This window comes from Pseudorasbora parva, chromosome 13, assembly GCF_024679245.1.
Source record: "Pseudorasbora parva isolate DD20220531a chromosome 13, ASM2467924v1, whole genome shotgun sequence".
Classification (NCBI taxonomy): Eukaryota; Metazoa; Chordata; class Actinopteri; order Cypriniformes; family Gobionidae; genus Pseudorasbora; species Pseudorasbora parva.
Genome location: NC_090184.1, coordinates 35540304 through 35556986, shown reverse-complemented (window position 1 = coordinate 35556986; position 16683 = coordinate 35540304). Strand labels below are relative to the sequence as shown.

Genomic DNA, 16683 nt, shown 5'->3' with positions numbered 1-16683 from the left:
GAGAGGGATAATTAACCAGCACTGTCTGCCTAACTGACAGAAGACTGGAAATACCACAATATCAATATTGTGAGGGATACGGACTGCTTAAATGCATGTGGTGATATCTTAGAAATCTTGAGAGGATTTGCACATATTGACATTTGGTTTGCAGTGTTATTTTAAACGGCTAAACAGTGCTCTTATAATTTTAAATTTAAGTTGGGATCTGATTATGAATGCAAAAGATTATGTTTGCTAACAGAGCTTATACAACCCACATGCTTTGTATGCCTTTTTTTTTACTTTCTTTTTTTTTCAAAGTCTAGCATCATTATTTCTGGATTTGGACTAGAGAAGCACATACTGTATTTGCCATGGAGAGCAAATTATTAAAGGGGTGATGAATTAAAAAATCAACTTTACCTTGAGCCTTTATATAAAAGTTCATCATGATATAAGTATATCTTGTAAGTTCCTGCGCTGAAAACGTCCTTGTTAGTCAAAGAAAAGCTTTTATTGACACCAGACCCAGAAAACGAGAGGTCTCAAATATAAATTGATCAATTATGTAATAGAACGAGGAATTGCCACCTCAAAAGGTCAATACACTCACCTAAAGGATTATCAGGAACACCATACTAATACTGTGTTTGACCCCCTTTCACCTTCAGAACTGCCTTAATTCTACGTTGCATTGATACAACAAGGTGCTGAAAGCATTCTTTAGAAATGTAGGCCTATATTGATAGGATAGCATCTTGCAGTTGATGAAGATTAGGCCTCAGCTGCTTGGGAAGTTAGCATGCATTGCTGCCAGGTAGTAGGCCTCACCAAGCCTCCCTGAGGGCTGGCTTTTAGGTGGTAGGCTTCACTAGGCCTCCATAAAGGCGAGTCTAAATGCTCTGGGAGTCAGCAATATTGCTATCGAGTGGTAGGCCTCTCTTAGGCCTCCTTGAAACTTGTTATCAGGTAGTGGGTCTCTCTGGGCCTCCTTGAAGGCAATGTTTCCAAGATTAGGTCTTCTTTACCAGTTCTTTGTAGAATAGAACCTTTGGTAGTTTAGCGTACAGCTGGGGGTTACCCACCAGGCAGGCTTAGGTGCTCCCCTCTCTGAGGGTCGTCTATGAGCACACAGCCACCTGAGTTTGATCAGACGGTCGTAGGCCCCCCGCGTGGCCTCCCTGTTAGATCCGTCCGTAGGCCTGACTGGCCTCCTGAGAACTTCTGTAAGATAAGTGCTCGGTAGATCCTAAGATCGAGCAGGTGAACTCCCCTCGCTAGCAAGGGTTAGGAAAGCGCTACGCTGAGTACTGCTCACTAGGATACCCGTCTCTGAGATCCGGTCTGAGGAGGATACTGCTCGTTCGCAGTCCCTCAGTCTGGATGCCTCACCAGAAGGTGACTTTCCAGAGGCTCTGTTTCAAACAGACAGGGTTGGCCAGGCCGAAGTGTCCCGCAGAAGCGACACCAGGTCAGGCCTCCCAGGTGGCATGCGGGAAAGGTTTTTCCAAATAGTGACTGGCCGGGGTGCCCTCGGACCCCCTGACCATATTCCCTTAAAGGGACCCCTTCAGTTAAAGAAGGTAGTCCCAGGCCTTTGAGCAGTCTGGGTAGGACCTCATACGTATGCATTACGGTTTCTGTTGAGGCTAAAAAGCTTGGGCTATGATCGTAGGGAGTGCTGTCACTGACAGCCCAGTTCGACCAGAGGGGGAGTGGTGTAGGCTTTTCAAGTTTAATTAGCTTGTCCTGACAGTTATCACTGCCAGTGGGCATGCACTCCCCTCAGCATGGTGGCATTGGTATATCGTTCCCCAGAGTGTTCTAGGACGCAGTGCGAGTGCCCTTTCGAAAGGGAACGTCTCAGGTTACATATGTAGCCTATGTTCCCTGAGAACAGGGAACGAGACACTACATCTTGTTGCCATGCCTTGGGGCCTGCCTACCAAACGGTCTCTTCAGACTAAAGAGGGTGTCATGTTTGCAAGGCGCCCTTATATACTTCCTGGTCGCACATTGATGATGTCATGGGCTGTCGCCGGTCAATAGGATTGGCGTGATTTGATAGTAGCTTCAGACACCTGTCACGCTGGAGGCGTTCCCCGAAGCCTCCAGCATGCCTCCAGCATATATATATATATATATATATATACACAGAACTTTGGCTATATAGCAGGCTCCCATGAATCACAGGAAGCTTGCGCTCTTTTTATGGAGATCTTGTGGTCTTTTGTTAGTTGTAACATGTCGTACTGTTCATTCAGTGCCAGGGAATTGTCTTCACACCAGCTTTGTGTTCCTGACCCGCCCCCACACAATATTGTTTTCAGAGAAAACAGTCAAGATCTCTCTCCTTCCTCTCAACCACCTCTCAAAGTGAGGAATGATGCATTCATTGCATGAAATTTGTGTTCTCTCTTTCTATACAGAGTATACATATGAATGCATCTTTGCATCCGGCTTAGAGAGCATTTGTCCTTAGGCAGTGATAGTTTGTGAATCTTAACATTATAAACACAAGCATTATGTAAGCATAATTGAACATGTGCTAATGTTACATAGTTTGTACTGATGTATCCATTACAATGCTTGCAGGGGGCATGCTTATTTTATAAACTTTTCACAACAAATTTCTTAGTGAAAACTATCATTCTGTCACTTATATAAATGCAACAAATAATGTTGTCAGATATCTCAGAGTATCATGGTCATTGTAACAATTTCCATCTAAATTATTATCCTTTAAAAGTTTAATATTTTTCTGATAAACCCATTTTTGCCCTTGCCATTAAGAGACTCCCTGCAGTTGTAGCAATTTTCTTTCTTTCTTGTTTTAGTAGTCGTTCAGTGAAGTCTTTCATCTCATTCCTGTGCTGCTATTTTAATTCTTTCACAGGTCCTAAATAGAATCACTGACATCATGCTACCTTGACACCCCAGATGTGACTAATATGCAGGACAATCTGAGATTAATATTCCTCTGTTATAAAGCCCTGCTGAAAATGAAGTGAAAATCTTGGGTGTAAAAATATGCCGTTAGTTGGATTCATACTCGTGTACTATCGAGTTGTTCATGAGAACAGTTTGTGTTTTTGTGATCGCTATAACTCTAATCTTGTCATAATTGTAATATGTTCATTAGTTGAACTCGTGCTCATGTACTATAGAGTTGTTCATGAGAACAGTTTATGTTTTTGTGATGGAAGGGATGGCTTTTTCATTGAATATTCGACCTGTAACACACAGATTCTGCCATAGTCGTTGCCTGGGTTACGTATGTGTGGGGCCTTTTGGGGGTAGTGGGTTTGGGGGGTTTGTTTTGGTGATTTTAAATAACAACAACACTTACCAGAAAGCATTTACCCCACCTTTAAAATTGGTCTCTCTGCCACTGCTACTTTATTGCATGAATTCTTTACTGAACCAGGGGCAATAATAATTGTAATAATAATATATTAAAGTTTATTTGAAAATAATATTATAATGTTGTGTAAAATGTCTGTATAATACTATAACCACAGTCACTTGATTGAGAGATTTATTTGTGATGTAATAATTGCTTTGTAGTTGTATTGGAGGTTTACACACATGCTGTGCAGTTAATCTGCGTCGTGCATTAATTTGAGTGATGAAGGATATTGTGGGAGTGGCTTGATGCAGCGCAAGAGATGCAGATCATTTGATCTTGACTGTTAAGAAACTTTTATTAATATTGTCACGTAACAAATCTGCTTTAAAGGTGGGATAGGTAGGACTGATCTAAAATACTTTTGTCCAAATTTGTTTAAACTTTATTTATCTGCCAATACATAATTAAAATGTAAGTACTCTGAAAAGGAGAGTATAAAAATGGAGTGACTCTAGACTTTTTAATCCGCAATAAACACCCCTCATTATTTTCATTCGGGATGAAACAAATGATTGGCTTGGGCGACTGTCACTCTCTCTCGCTACCATGGCAAGCACCGCTTTCGCTACAGGATCCGCCCACATGCGCGCGCTCGTTTGATTTGAGCAGTTCAAGAGGCAAGAAACCTAGGCAAAATAATGGCAGAGAAAGAGCATTCAAAATTCGCAGTGCATGGTTTTACAGTCAGCGAAGTTAAACAATGCAAAAAAGAAAGACAGTACGTGAAAAGGCAATGCACAGAAAGTCTTTGGATAAACAAAGAAATCAAACGCGAGTAAATATCTGCGTGGCTGCACGACAGCGAAGCTGCCTAATATAGCTAACATAACATTACTTAGCATAAAGTTACAATGTTATACACTTAGCCATTAGTAGAGATGATAAATACTCAATATGTTTAGCTCAAGTTGATTGCTGTTGTGTTGAATTTCGCAAAATGTAACTTTAGATAACAAAATGCATGTGTAAAAGCTAGTACACCGCATCCAGGAACTTTTTTTTAAGAACTAAGTTAGCTTTTGCTACTACTAATCAACAACGCTTTCATCATGGAAACTCTTACATGCAAAACACTGTATATGTTATGAATCTTACACAAAATTCATCTTCATCACAGTATAACTGATGTTATTGGAAAAACATGATGCTACCCGTTTTCTTTGCCTTATAAATATAACTAGCTCGTTACCAAATTAAACAAAAATATATTTTAAACTTTACCAGTATCGGTATTCTAGCTTGATAGTGAGTACTAAAATACATCTTATGTGTTTATATTCATACTGATAAAGTTTGATTTTTTATTACATGTGATTCTGACATGATGTCACTACATGCACACTGCTCGTCTGAGGTAAATAATGCGTCTTCCAGCTGAACGTTCATGTATTTTGGGGGCGTGGTTTTGGAAAGAGCCCAGAATGGAGAGGGTGGAGTGAATGGAAATAATGAGCTGTCTATTTAAAATTTGCTGGTGATTAAGTAATTAGCCAGAGATCAGTTATCAAGCTTAAAAGATATGGGATCTGTCAAATCATTTCAGATGTATTAAGGCGATGTTGGAATGGATGGTTCATCCCAGGTTACACACACGGTATCCAGTAGGTAGCTGTCAGAAACCGAATGCCGACAATAAGATCTCTCTCTCACACACAAGGCTCCTCTCATTGCCCTGCATGCTGCATCACAGATGAGTTGCCGTTTCCTGTTAGGTGGCACTGCAAATAAAGGACAACATTAGCATTTTATAATGAGCTATACCCTTGATGGGTTCCCTCTGAGAGAAGAGGGGTTCTGTTCATTTTAATAAGACCAACAATAATCATATCACATTATTGCAAGGTCCTTTTCTGGGCTGCATGGGTAAGATGACTTGCACGGTGATCAATCAGGAAAATGTATCTATTCCGTTCCTCTGTGAATTCCCACTTCATCTTTGGATTGTCATCACCAGCATATGTTGTATATGTGTATATGTATATTGTGTACTTACTATAACTTGCTTACCATAAATATCACTTATTATAATTTTATTTTGGTTCTTGCAATTCAATATTATTGGATTTGTATGATAAATGATTTGTGATTGGTCCTCGTTTGTAACTTTCTTTGGATAAAAGCACCTGCTAAATGATTAAATGTGTAATCTGCATAAAGCAGCCAGGATCAGCAAGGAAATTCATGCTGGTCTTTTCAGCAGGGTTTCTAAAGCATGCTGGAGTTCAGATGTTGTGTACAGAGATTTTTATATATATATATATATATATATATATATATATATATATATATATATATATCAGTAACCATTAGCTTTTTTATTTTTCTATGTTGTGTCCTGCCCCCTCCACACCCACCCGTTCAGTCCCATCACTTATTGTGCCCCCTGCAAACACACACATTTACATGACTGTGTAAATGAAGACATACCATAGACCATGCGTATTCAATTAAAGTTCCATTGGTCCGGTCTCTATATTTCCTTCCCAGCAGAGGTCCGGAAATCCTTTTTTTGGAAAAGTTATATATTTCCACCTGGGCACTGTGGACAGCAGTACAACTTTGTTAAAGAAACTTTTCAAGTTATCAAAGCCAATGAAATTGGGTCCTGAGAGCCAAACCCTGGCACCTGAGAATGTAAAAAATATAAATATTATTTAATCAGTTATACTATAATATTTAATACAATTTTGTCAAGCTATTGTTATTTTTTACATTTAGATAGCTATGAAGATACTGTGTGCCGGTTCAGGGGTTTCCTCTAAAGTCTGGATCATTTTTATGTTTTGCTTAAAATAAGTGTCTGCTAAAAACAAACAAACAATGTACATAATGAAAATTCTCTCATTATGAGCAGAAAACATAGAAATGTCAAAGTTTTAATGGTCCTTCCTTGCCATCTTCAAGTAATTTCCCCAATTTTAACATTGTTTATGATGAAATCTAAAAATGCTGATTAATAGGCTTAATGCTATAATAGGCAAAATAATATATCTATTTTTTTATCATAATAAAGTCATATAATGTATGACAGATAAAAATGCTGAATTCTTTTTTCCTGAATCATTTTAGTGAAAGTATATCTTTTTGTTGGGCTATACTCACCATATTTCTGCTAATTGTTGTTGTTAAAATAATTCATCTGTAGCTATTGTAGTGCTTTATGTCGTTGACAGGGATAGACGCAATGAACGAAGCAGAAAGGGCTTGAATGAAGCGTGTTTGGCTCTAGATAAAAACATTAGAGGACAAAGTGCCAAATAGTCATTACCATATACAGCCCTGAGTGTGCTGCTCTCTTTATGTAAACTATAGAAACCGTAAAATTGGGCTACAGTTGTCTTTGTGTATCGCAATAAAGTTCTGAGTCAAGCTGTGATGCACAACCGAACTGTGGTCCTTTATTTGAGTTTTTTTTTTGACATGATAACTCTACAATAAGTAAATCCACTTCACCAGGTAATAACTTTTCGAAAAGTGATGCGATAAAAATATACAGAGCTACCGCAAAAATGAAAGTCTGAACACAAAATTCTAAATGAGTTAAATAAAAGACAAAGAACGTATTGTTCATGCATGATGAATGTCACCTGCACTAAGAAGGAATCTGTGAATTAGAAGTGACCCTTATCAAAAAATGTGCTGGCTGCATGTCATTCATTGAGAGGGATTTCCTCATTAAGGATCACACACATTTAGCACCGCTGCTCTAATTACTCACCTTTACCTACAGTATCATTATGAATCATTACTATAGCTGCAATTACCTTGTCACTAATGATGGAGATTGTGTAGTTTAGCCAACATCATCATTAACATATTTGTGAAATATTTATATATCCCGACAAATGTTGTTCCATTTCTTCGCCTAACCGATGTTTGTTTTTATTTTGTTAACAGGATTCTGGCCACAGCAGGAGCCCACATGAATATTTCATTAGACCTACGAACGCTGAGGGCTGTGAGGGTATTGCGGCCCCTTAAACTGGTTTCTGGCATTCCTAGTATGTTTACTAATCTATATGAAGTTTTTAATCACACTGTGTTATTTAGTTTTAGAGGAGGCGTATTACACTGCGTCCTAATGAGGTGCAAAGCGATGAAACAAGAAGACAAATCGCAATGTTACATGCAACAAGGCATTTTGTTTGTTGCAAGATGTCTGTTTATCTGGGTAGCTGCACAGTGAAATCTCATTGGACCAAAATCCCACTCCACTCATCTGTAACCTGTCACATCACACCTGGTTAAGACTCAGTGTTGTCATGAAATGTGCATGAAAAGTTTTTCCATATATAAAGAAATAAATAGTGAATTCCTCTACCTACATTTCTGCAAACCTCCAAAAAATGTTACCTATACATACAATTCACTGCCGTTTCCAGCTGAAATAAACACTAGAGGCAGTAAAACATCAACAGTTTGTATTCATTTTCACTACACTATAAAACAAGTCTGTAAAAATAGGCCACAATGTACTGTATAATATGAAGGAAGTTTCCGTATTGTTTTTTTTTTTTTTTTTTTTTACAGGTATTTTACCTGTATTTTGAATTACACATTGCATTAGTTTGTGTTTTAAGGGTCAATGGAAATTTCTGTAAAATTACTGGATAATGTACTGGCAGAAAATTACCAGTACATTTTCCGTTTTTATTTTTTACAGTGTGAGTGTGTTTTTTGTGTGTGTGATTGATACTAATTCATATATATATTTATGTTTTTTTTAGGTCTGCAAATAGTTCTTAAATCCATAATGAAGGCAATGGTGCCACTGCTACAGATCGGGCTGCTGCTGTTTTTTGCCATTCTAATGTTTGCCATTATTGGACTAGAGTTCTACAGTGGAAAACTCCACAAGCAATGTGTACCAGGCATTAAAAGTAAGGAGGATCACGCACTGACAAACAAAAGTAAGAACATGCACAGGCCTTCACTACCACTTATGTACAAACTTACCTAGATATATATTTTAATTTATATTTTTGTCAAATTCTGGGATCCAGTGTAAATCATTATAATACTAAAAAAAGAAAACAGTGGAACCAGAAAGTTTAGCGGGGATTTTTTTTTAACTGTGTTTCTCTCTTTAATATAATATAATATAATATAATATAATATAATATAATATAATATAATATAATATAATATAATATAATATAATATAATATAATATGTAAGGGATAATGTACACCCAGCCGGTTGTTATCGCAGAATAAACCCTGACAGAGTGATCAGGTCTTGCATCACTCTGAAGGGGTTTATTCTGCGATAACAACCGGCTGTGTGTACATTATCCCGCTTATTTCACGGCTTCTAGTCTCAAATATATTAGACACAAAATATTGTCTTGAGATTAAATATTTTATTAGCTCTTACGCAAAGCTTCAGCGAAGAAAAACTGCTTTAAGCCTTTATCTATTGCTGCTAAATGTTGAAAATGAATGCTGAAAGGGTTCGTCCAAAAATGAAACCAAGCCTATGATTTACTCACCCTCAAGTCATCATAGGTGTATATGAAATTCTTCTTTCAGACAAATACAATCGGAGTTATATTTAAAAAGTCCAGGCTAACGTTAATCCAAGCAGTAGTTACAACGTTAGCTGTTTTTGAAGTCCATAAAAAAATGCAGCTGTCCGCCAAATTACGTGCTCCACACGGCTCGGAGGGGTTAATAGAGCCTTCTGATTCGAATCGATGCGTTTGTGTAAGAAAAATATCCATATTTAAAACTTTATAAAGGAACCCCGCCTTTAAGTCTTCCATTGTAGCCATGGCTGTTTAAGTATTTAACAACCACAAGATGGCGGCAGTGTTAAGCATAGAAGTAGTAACGGTCAAGATAACTCGTAGTACCCGTATGAGCAGTTGTTATCTGGAAATAACATACCGCTGGAATGCACGATTGACCAATCAGAATTAAGTATTTCACAGAGCCGTGTAATAAAATATAATAAATAACTTGTTCTTTTATTTGTTTTTTACAATAATAGTACACATACAATGTTATATTATTTAATAATATGTTACATATTTAAAAAAAAAAACTAAATATAACATAAGTATTGACAAGAATAACATTATTACCATTTGCAAGTTAAAAATCAGAGCCTTGGCTTCTCCCATACATGAAGAAAACACCTCTTTCTTGGGGCTGCATGATAACAAACAGTAAAGCAAACAGACAAATTACACAGATACATTTAACAAAATTAAACAGTTGATCACTACACTTTTTATATATTTAGTTCATGAAGAAAATTTTTTTGTTTCTCTCATTTCTTGTAGACATATCTGAATCTGACCCATGTGGGATCAAGCCGTGTCCTATAAATTATACCTGCAATTACTGGCCCGGACCCAACGACGGCATCACTCAGTTTGATAACATTTTGTTTTCCATACTCACTGTCTTCCAGTGCATCACCATGGAAGGCTGGACAACCATTCTCTATAATGTGAGTTTCTGTGTCAGCTGACTTATATGTAGCAGTTCTGTTTTTATATTATAATGTATAAAAGGAGAATCTTATTGAAGCATTACTTCACTGTTAAAGAAGATCTCATTTAAACATTAATGTGCCAGATTAATTTTTAGATAAAACAGGGTGATTGGTGTTTGTTTACAATTTTTGCAGTATTTCACATTTTAATGTGGTTTAATGACTCGTTTTATAGTTCATCGGTTGAGGTTTTTGGTTAGTAATGGGTGGATAAAACTTTCTAAAGAAATATAAATAAATGTTTTTGTTGGTACTCTGGGTTTGTGGTTAGCGTTTGATTGTGGAGACATTGGTCATGCAGGCAGATGCGTTGTGTCCCAATCCCCTTTCTTTCCCCCAAAATATAAATAAATGGCAAAAGAAAACTATCTGGATCAGTGGCCCATTTTAGTTGAAAGTGATGAACTTCCTCCACCCTGGCAATGGCAGCTGAACTGTTGTATTTGTACACAGGTCTTACATACCATATGCAATACTGTGTAGTTTTGATTTCTCATCTACTTACAAGTCTATTCAGGCACAGTAACATCTCCCTTTTCATAAGACATGTTTGGAAGGGTTTGACAAAGTGGTTTTGTCTCCAAATAGCTCCAAGTACTGGAAAATGAGAAATATTGGACAGTCATAACAATGGAGCTTTTGGTGGAATAAGCTTAGGTGGTTGGCTATGATCAAACTAGTGTAATTTACAATCGGAACTGGCATTTTTATTCTTCACTGTCATAGTGCTGTTTTTTATGTTATTTTTGTGGAGGAGGACTTCCTCAGACTTTAAAACAATCATGCATTTAGTTTGATATTGTTTAATAAAGGGGTCAAATTTGCCTTGACCTTTTAACATATTAGAGGTCTTTGTACCATTAAAACATCCTGCAAGTGTCATAGCTTAAATCTTCTCCCCCATTATAAACCATTTATTTATTCAAGCTCCAAAAACTGCTTGTTTGAAATTGTAGGATTCGTGAAGTCACACAGGCAAATACATTGGCATGTTGCACTTGCCTCCAGAGCAAGGCATGGATGAGTAGTTTTGCATTTTGCTACACAACAGTCCATTGGCATTCATTCGTACACTAGATGTCAGACTAAATAGACCAGTGATTAACTTTTGGGTTGTGATACATCACTTGAGCTTAAATATATTACAATTATTAATACAATTATTTTTCGGCACACACATTTTTGAGGTTCTGCTAAGATAGTTTGCTTGTATTTTGAATATAATTTGTTGTTTATCTTTGGCAGAAAATATTGCTTATATTGCTTATATACAGTAAGCACCCTCAAATTCAGAAGATTGAGGGGTTAATTCATCTTATGTGAGACCAATTACTTTAAAGTTTATTTTAAAAATCATGATCTTCAACTTTTGAATGTCTGTTAAATTAATTTGGAAATGTATTGGTCAAATTGTCTGGTCATCCTCCTTTCAAAATACAGCTTCTATTTTCATAGATCAATTCTACATGAAAAACAAAAAAAACACTTAAAAAACTACAGATATATTGCATAATAATACTTACTTTCTTACTTAAATATTGCATGGGACAGTATGGACATGACAAGAAGCATTGTGGAGAGATAGGAGGATGGGATCGGAAAGTAGGCCTACCACAAGCCGAGATACGAAGTGCAACCACACCATGTGCGCTGTCCACAATGCTATCAGCTCTGACATACAATAATACATTTTAATAATATTAATTCCAAGTCCAGATTGTTTAATCAGTCATGTAGCGTCATACATGTTGACGCGAGTCATGCTGCCACAGTTTGACTTGTTTTTCACACTCATAACTGAGCTGTTGCAGCTGCGTCGGGATGTGGGGAACACCCTCTCAGCTCAGCTGGGCAATGATGCCACCTTCCCACGCAGTGATCACACCCTATTCATTGCAGAGTAGAGCCCCGCTGAACCGTCACATGGGCAGGGTTTATGGTTTTCAGACCTTTTCTATCTGGGCAATCTATATAGGCATTATAATATTGCAAAAAAAGTATTGTTTTCTTTGTTTTGAAGCTTAAGAACTGTGCACTTCCTGTTTTATGTTTGCACAGACCAACGATGCCTTAGGCTCTACATGGAATTGGCTCTACTTCATTCCCCTAATAATAATTGGCTCCTTCTTTGTGTTGAATCTGGTATTAGGAGTCCTTTCAGGGTGAGTACGGTTTTCCTCAATGAGCTCTAAGACAAACTGACACTACATCTAACCTGATGTCTGAGCTGACCCATGGTAATGAGTTTTATCCGAGGTTAATGTGAAATGTATTAACTTCATCTCTAGAGATAAGAGGTAAGATTAAGTTACTACACACACAGCGACCTTATCTCTTTCCCTTTCTTTATCTTCATCTCTCTTTGTACTTTGACTATGTGTTCACATACACTACCGGTTAAAAGTTTACTATCATTGAGTATTTTTTTTTTATGTTAAAGTTTCTTTTGCTCACCAAGGATGCCTTTATTTGATCAAATATATAGTAAAAACAGTACTTAAATATTATTACACTTTTAAAAAATATATATTTTGTAGTAATTTAATAATATATAATATAAAATGTAATTAATTCCTATGATGTCAAAGGTGAATTTTCAGCAGCCATTTCTGTAGTTTTCAGTGTCACATAATCAATCAGAAATGTCTTATTCGTTGTCTAATTTGCTGATTTTCTTCTCAGTTGTTATTATTATCAATTATTATTGGTGCTCAGTTATTAATAATGGTTCTTATTATTATCAGTGTTTTTTGCTGCTTAATATTTTTTGTAAACTGGGATGGATTTTTTTTAGGATTCTTTGGTGAATGTTAACTTAAAAAAACAACATATCTTTACTGCACTAAATATTTAACATCATAAATGTATTTACTGCTCTAAATCAGCACAATATAATGATTTCTGAAGGATCATGCGACACCTAAGACTGGAGTAATTTTCTGCAGAAAATTGCCATCACAGGAATATATAACTTTTTATAATATATTCAAATAGGCTACCATTATTTTAATTTGCAATAACATGTTTTACTGTATTTTTGATCAGATAAATGTAGCCTTTGTAAGCATAGAGTGCAACAGTGCTTGGCCCTTTTTTCAGCACTGCTGGTTCCGGAAGTCATTTTTCCATACATTTTTTCCCACTTGGATTAAAAAAACCAAAAAAGTCTTTGTTAAAGAATTGTAAGCAATGAACGAAGCCAATCAGCTATGAGGTGAATCACAACACTACAAACTTACAGTATAATCAAATTAAATCAAATTAAAAACCACAGATTAAATTAAAAATGTAAAACAAATAATTTATTAATGCTGATTTTATATGTGTATATATATATATATATATATATATATATATATAATACATAGATATGCAAACATTGAAAATCTTCATGGGCGTAGAGACATCGATTGGGTAATTAGCAGTGTTTCATGGGACTGGGGATTGTTCACTTTATTTTATTTTCCTAAATCTGATGTCAAACAGTGACAATGAAATGTACTTCTGTTGAAGCCATAAGAAAAATGAAAAATGAAAAAAAAAAATTATGCAAATTGGGACACAGCCTCCGTCTCTTTATGCCTTTCAATTCCTTCACGCTGCAGGTGAAACACTTTGATAAATGAAGTGTGTCTCATCCCTCTGGTTCTCCTATGTGTGGGTAATTGTATGATGTTGACTCATGTAGGGAGTTTGCTAAAGAGCGTGAGCGAGTGGAGAACCGAAGAGCCTTCATGAAGCTCAGGAGACAGCAGCAAATCGAGAGGGAGCTCAACGGATATCGAGCCTGGATCGACCGTGCAGGTACACACTGAGCTGGCAAATGCACCATGCAAAACAAATAAAGTAAATAAAATCTGTCAAAACAATGGGCCACAGCATCGGCCCATTCTACAACGAATGCTGAGTACTGTTCAAACGAGACACACTTGTGAAAGAAAAGCATGCAAATCTATTTTGCAGTTTTTTCTTACCAAATTATATTATCTGTATAACAATTTAAGTAAAAAGCTAAAGTGAAAAATATATTATGTATTGTTATATATACCTGCTTCTTATAATAACATAAGCGCTGTGCGTCCAACATATTGGTATAAAACCTGATAATCATGTTCTCCAGGATTATTTGAGAATGATGTGCTTCACTTGAAACAGGAAAAATATAACCTTTAAAAAAAGTTGCCATGATCATTTCCACAAATTTGCATATTTAATTAGTGACCTGGATTTTTTTTCTTATTAATTTTGTGTAACTTTTAATATCCAGGATTAAATTAAATTTTGAATGACCCTAAATGATAAGATGTTATTGTGTGCACAATTTGTTTCGAATTTAAATTCATTTTTTTATTTTGCAGAGGAGGTTATGCTTGCAGAGGAGAGCAAGAATTCAGGACCTTCTGCTTTAGATGGTGAGATATTTGACCTTTGTTGTTTTTCTCTCTCATTTTCCCACGTAGGTTGTGGGATGCAGTTCTTCATTATGTGTCAGGGTCATGCGATTATTTTGAACACCCTACCACAGTTTACACTAGTAGTAAATATGCGTTCTCTGCTCCAGATTTCATAATTTATCAGAGCCCTGCACGAGGGCAGGGAAAATGCTATTATTTGATATAACGGGTGGAATAAGATTTACAATGTCATGTGTGGTGCAGGTCGGGAATTAATAGGCACGTCCATGACTATTTCAACTCAATTCGGTACCCACTGATAGGCAGCTGCTTTCAAACAGTCCCATGCTTATTAGTGTTCATGCTCTTTAGTCTAAAGTTTTCTAATTACAACGCGATTTGCAGCACTGAGCATTTTAGCCAATTACGGTGAGACTGAAGTGATTGACAGCTTCAGTCATTATAAACGGAGCACTCTGTGCTCTCTTTTTTACAAATAATCTTTTCAAAATTTGAATAAAAGTTTTTTTTTTCATGCTGCAGAGGACCAGTGGCAATGTATACACTGCAGAGCTTCGTGAGAGACAAACGTATTTAAATACAGAGTGAATCTACTAAAATATCACAAATATTAAATGACTGTAAAGGCTCATATTTGGCTATGCATTCTTTTAATTTATGGAGACCTCTAAGTGTCTGTATACACTATGGTGTGATTTTTGCACATTTGTTCAAAAAAGTTCATATGGGCAGTTTGTTCACATGATGTAGGCAAAAGTTTTGTATTGTTCACATGACGGATACACATTCTCATCTTTTTTAGTGTGAGTTGGGTTGCATCTAAATGCAATTTTTTTGTTTAATTGCTTGTGTTACATAAAAAACAAAAATACATGATTTAATGTAGGTACAGTTTAGTTCAGTTCGCAATCTTTATGTCAGTTGGGTTGGGTATGGAATTAAGTTAGTGCTACTGTAGGATAACAGGGCGGGCAGATGCGGGTTTCCCAAACAGGGCCTGTGTACGACTTATTTATTCAATCTGGTGCATAAAACCTTCCTGGTCCTATAAAGTGGCACTGGGATTATTCAATAGACTTATGTCACAATAAAAAAAAAGCCATGATCCTGTTTATGGCATACATCTGTGAAGCGAAAACCCACTGCATGACATCCGAACCCTGCATAAGGCGACAGGTTTTCCCCTGAATCAAAATAGTTTTTTCTTTTTTATTAAATGGTGATTGACAGCTTCCCAGAGGCTGAGTGAATGGAAAACAGGCAGTTACCATGGTGAACTCCTATTTCAATGTCCCTGCTGTTCTTCTGTAAGTGTAATAGTCCCATCATACCATTTAAGACAATAGTCTTAAAAACCTTGCTGCTGTATGGAAAACCATTTTTAGAGCATCAGGAGAAGCTGAGATCTATTCTTACCCTTGTATATGGGGTTTGACAGCAATATGTATTCGGATGACACTCTAAAGAGAGTTTTAAAAGAAAAAAGGTGATTGCAGGGATATGTATTTACTTCATTGTTGCCTTGACAACTGCAAAATAAAACATGCGGCTTTCTTTGCAGTTCAATTCCTCCTTTAATGCAGACTATTAGACTAGAGGATTTGATTAAATTGAGAAACGTTCTATTGCTGCTGTCTACCCTGTTATATTCTATAAAAACTTAGGAACAAAATTATAGATTTTAACAGGGTGATAGCTGTACAGTTGTTATATCGTGTGCAAGGACCAGGCGTATCATGAAACAGTGAGGATAATTATCGCAATATAATTTTTCTCGCTACAATTATACATTTACATTATACAAGTATAAGTTTGATAAATGTTTGATATAATGTTAATGCACCCAAAGCGGAATTAAACAAAGCTAGACATTTGAACCCCACCACACGGACCATTTATCCGCTCGGTTCAAGCAGCAGTGCAGCGCAAGCTTACTAGAGCAGATACATTTACTCGCTGACTGATCGCGATTACACAACCACTAAACAGCGCTGTGAGCTCCAGTTAGAAGTTTTTGAATTCACCAAAGAACATGGCTGTCTGTGGATTTAAACTATTTTAAACCATAAAACAGTGTTGACATTCTGTTTGTTGTGCCATGATCCAGTTAGAAGGCTTTTCAATCTACAAATCACCATAATTTAACATTGATTTACTGTATTAACTCTAACTAGCTGGTCTACACTGTACAGCGACCCACCAATAAAACATCTAGTTACATTTTGCCATGGTAGTGAGGTACATGTGTGGTTTTACCTATGGTTATCATTATCTAAAATTATGACATATGGTTTAATTTTAATAAAAGTAGAGTTCTAACTCAAACTGTCAGAATATTTAAAAATAAATTTACATCTACATCCCAAATGAAGCTAC

General features: G+C 36.4%; 1 protein-coding gene across 14 annotated transcripts in view; it reads left to right on the top strand.

Moving 5' to 3' along the window:
• Window positions 1-16683, top strand: part of LOC137039041 (voltage-dependent R-type calcium channel subunit alpha-1E) — a 185961-nt gene that overhangs the window by 127416 nt on the left and 41862 nt on the right. For 10 of the 14 annotated variants that reach the window (XM_067414180.1, XM_067414178.1, XM_067414179.1 and 7 more), the window contains 6 exons: window positions 7289-7392; window positions 8119-8301; window positions 9678-9847; window positions 11951-12054; window positions 13581-13696; window positions 14251-14304. In XM_067414180.1, the coding sequence (XP_067270281.1) occupies window positions 7289-7392; window positions 8119-8301; window positions 9678-9847; window positions 11951-12054; window positions 13581-13696; window positions 14251-14304 (731 nt within the window). The remainder of the gene's footprint in view (window positions 1-7288; window positions 7393-8118; window positions 8302-9677; window positions 9848-11950; window positions 12055-13580; window positions 13697-14250; window positions 14305-16683) is intronic. The other 4 variants (XM_067414182.1, XM_067414188.1, XM_067414189.1 and 1 more) reach the window with 1 other exon arrangement.